The sequence below is a fragment of the Erigeron canadensis genome, chromosome 5 (assembly GCF_010389155.1).
Source record: "Erigeron canadensis isolate Cc75 chromosome 5, C_canadensis_v1, whole genome shotgun sequence".
NCBI classification, from domain to species: domain Eukaryota; kingdom Viridiplantae; phylum Streptophyta; class Magnoliopsida; order Asterales; family Asteraceae; genus Erigeron; species Erigeron canadensis.
In genome coordinates, this window is record NC_057765.1 from 23409117 (window position 1) to 23411836 (window position 2720).

General features: G+C 32.6%; 1 protein-coding gene across 1 annotated transcript; it reads left to right on the top strand.

Moving 5' to 3' along the window:
* The first annotated feature begins 1264 nt into the window (after positions 1 to 1264).
* On the top strand, positions 1265 to 2084 carry LOC122601366 (protein NDR1-like). Its single transcript, XM_043774131.1, has 2 exons — positions 1265 to 1884; positions 2081 to 2084. The coding sequence occupies exons 1-2, from the start codon at positions 1265 to 1267 to the stop codon at positions 2082 to 2084; spliced, it is 624 nt and encodes a 207-aa protein (XP_043630066.1).
* The last annotated feature ends 636 nt before the right edge of the window (positions 2085 to 2720 follow it).

Sequence of the window (2720 nt, forward strand, 5' to 3'; positions counted from 1 at the left end):
CATAGAGAAAGATCACGACAAATCATAGTTGCCAGACTTCCAAAGGTATAAAAGGGGGTCATTCATGTTCCAGAAGGGTCATGGGTCAGATATTCACCGAATAATGTGCAAGGGTTCCATAATATGCCACCAGTTAACTTTGCCGACAACATCATTGAACCACCTAATCGCCCTGAAGACCCTAAGTATCATTTTGTACCCAGGAAATACTGGAAGGAGGCTAAACACAAGTACGAGAAGAGAGCATTTGAGGACCAAACGTTCCTTCATGACAAACCTGAATCATTAACAAAGACGAGAAATAGACGTCAAAGGAAAAAGAAGAAAGCTCAACAGTGATCAATCATAAAACTGCACTAAGGGAGAGATTGTTAGCTTTATATTTTGTAGTGCAAGTTTTGTAATCAAATAATTGTGTTGTCCTTTGAGTTTATTATGTTTTAGATAAGGGTTTATCATGTAATTCACAATGTACTTATGTGTAAATTATGGAGGGGGTTTAAGTGCAATTTATATGCCTATATAAACCTCCCACATGTAATGAAACTTAACCTTTTTGCACTAATTCAATACATGTATTAATACCTACATTCTCTCAAATACCTACTTTCCTTATTTCACCTAAAGGTTCACTACACAATTAGCATACATTACAGTATATATGTGTATATAGGGGAATCTATTCATCAATCTACTTGATAACATCAAATAACAAAAATAAAAACTAAGTAATATAAAAACAAGTTGTGTAGAAATTAAGTTATGTATTGTTTTGCATCCATAATGCCTTAAAACTGATTGAAATGATGAAAATTAAAGTGACATTTTAGAAATATTCTGGATGGTTTCTAGATGTTGAAACGATACTTGATGCTCTAGTAAGGAAGTTGCGATGAAAATGAAAACCGCAAACAACAACTATTACCTCCTACGAATGGCAAAGAGTCTTGTTTTAATATTTATTTAATCTTAAAAGAATGAACACAGTTTTCTAAAAGAACATTTTATTTTCTCATCTCTCGTCACGCGTATATGATCAATTTTAAAACCAAAAGAAAAACAATAGAAAACAACCACACCCACATTCTCTTCCAGTTCCCCTATATATATATTAATATATGTCACACGTCTTTTACATCCATTTCATTCATCTTTCTCAAACAAATCTCAAGAACACGAATTTAATTTTAGCTCCTTTATCTCTTATTAATAAGTATTTTTTCAAAAAAAAAAAAACTAAAGAACACGTACAGCCTAAATAATAATGGCGAATAATTTAGCAAAGTGCTGTTGTTATTGCAACGCCCTTATAATTGCTCATATCATAGGAACCTTATTTAGTATTGCACCATTTGTTTTCGCAGTCCTTTCCATAGGCCGAGACCGCCCGGCTTTCTACCTCAACGATTTACATGTTTCGTTGCTAAACAAAACACTCACCAACACAACCACAACCATGATTCACTTCAACCTCACAATCAAAAACCCAAACATTTTATACGGTCTCTACTATAAAGATCCTCTTAATCTCACCTTCACTTACTTCCCACCATCCATAAACAAGACCAACAACGTAACCATAGGGAGATACAACATTCAAGGGTTTTATCAAGGATTTCGTAAGGTTAAACATGTTAGAGACTTTGTGGTGGTTCAAGACATTTTTTCCGTGGCTAAGCAGCTCAAGGAACCGGCAAAAGTGGCACTTTTGTTAGTGGATTTGGATGCTAGAGTGAAGTTTAAGTCGATTGAGCACAAAAAATTTCATTTGGTGTCTAGAGTTTTTGTGGAAGTTAACTGCAACACTGGTAATGTTGTTCAAAATAAGACCGATTTTCAAATGCGTTACACTTCTGGATCCGATAAGTGGAAATTTATACAATGGTTAGCATTTGTTTTTTTGTTCATAATTTTTTCGACCTTTGTATTGTGTGTACACGGTTGTATCACTTGTTTGCGTTATAGAAGTTACCTTGCCGATCAATCAAGTGACTAATTAATTAAGCGTGTCTTTATTGTATAACCATTGGTTTCTAAACATTTCCTTTCAAAACTATAATTTCCATTTCTATTAATGTAGGTAATTCTTTAAGTTTTTATGTAATTCTGTAATGTACTTTGACGATTTACATGTTTCTTAACCTTTCTACCTTGACGACTTACATGTTTCTTTTGCTAAACGAGACACACCTAACTCGCCGTTCACCCACTTAACAATGATTAATTCTCTTCAATCTAAGTCACGATCGAAAACTCAAAACACATTATATGGTCTCTACTATAAAGGATCCCCATTAATCTTATTTTCACGTACTTATTTTTCACCACCCATAAACAAGAACACCAATGTAACCATAGAAAGATACACCATTAATCAAGGATTTGAAGCGGTTATTGAAATTAGATGCACACTATATTCTAATTGTTATCCCAAGTAAATTTACCAACAATAAAATGGAAAAGTAATAGAGATCGACATGCTAATTTAATAAACAATTTAATACTTTAAGTATAGAAAGGAATTATGGTTGGTTTAATATTTTAATCTTGCTACGCCCAATTTTCAATACGATTTTGACAATTGTGATCATAACAATTTTATTTTTATTAATAAAAATTGACTACACCAATGTTACTTTGAATATTACAAAAGATTATGACTATAATATTTGTGAATCCAAAAGTTTGCACAACTCAATTCAACAACTAATGTTATACTT

What these genes read in the sequence shown, in the direction of transcription:
- LOC122601366 (XM_043774131.1), top strand. Translation starts at nt 1,265, where the DNA reads ATGGCGAATAATTTAGCAAAGTGCTGTTGTTATTGCAACGCCCTTATA.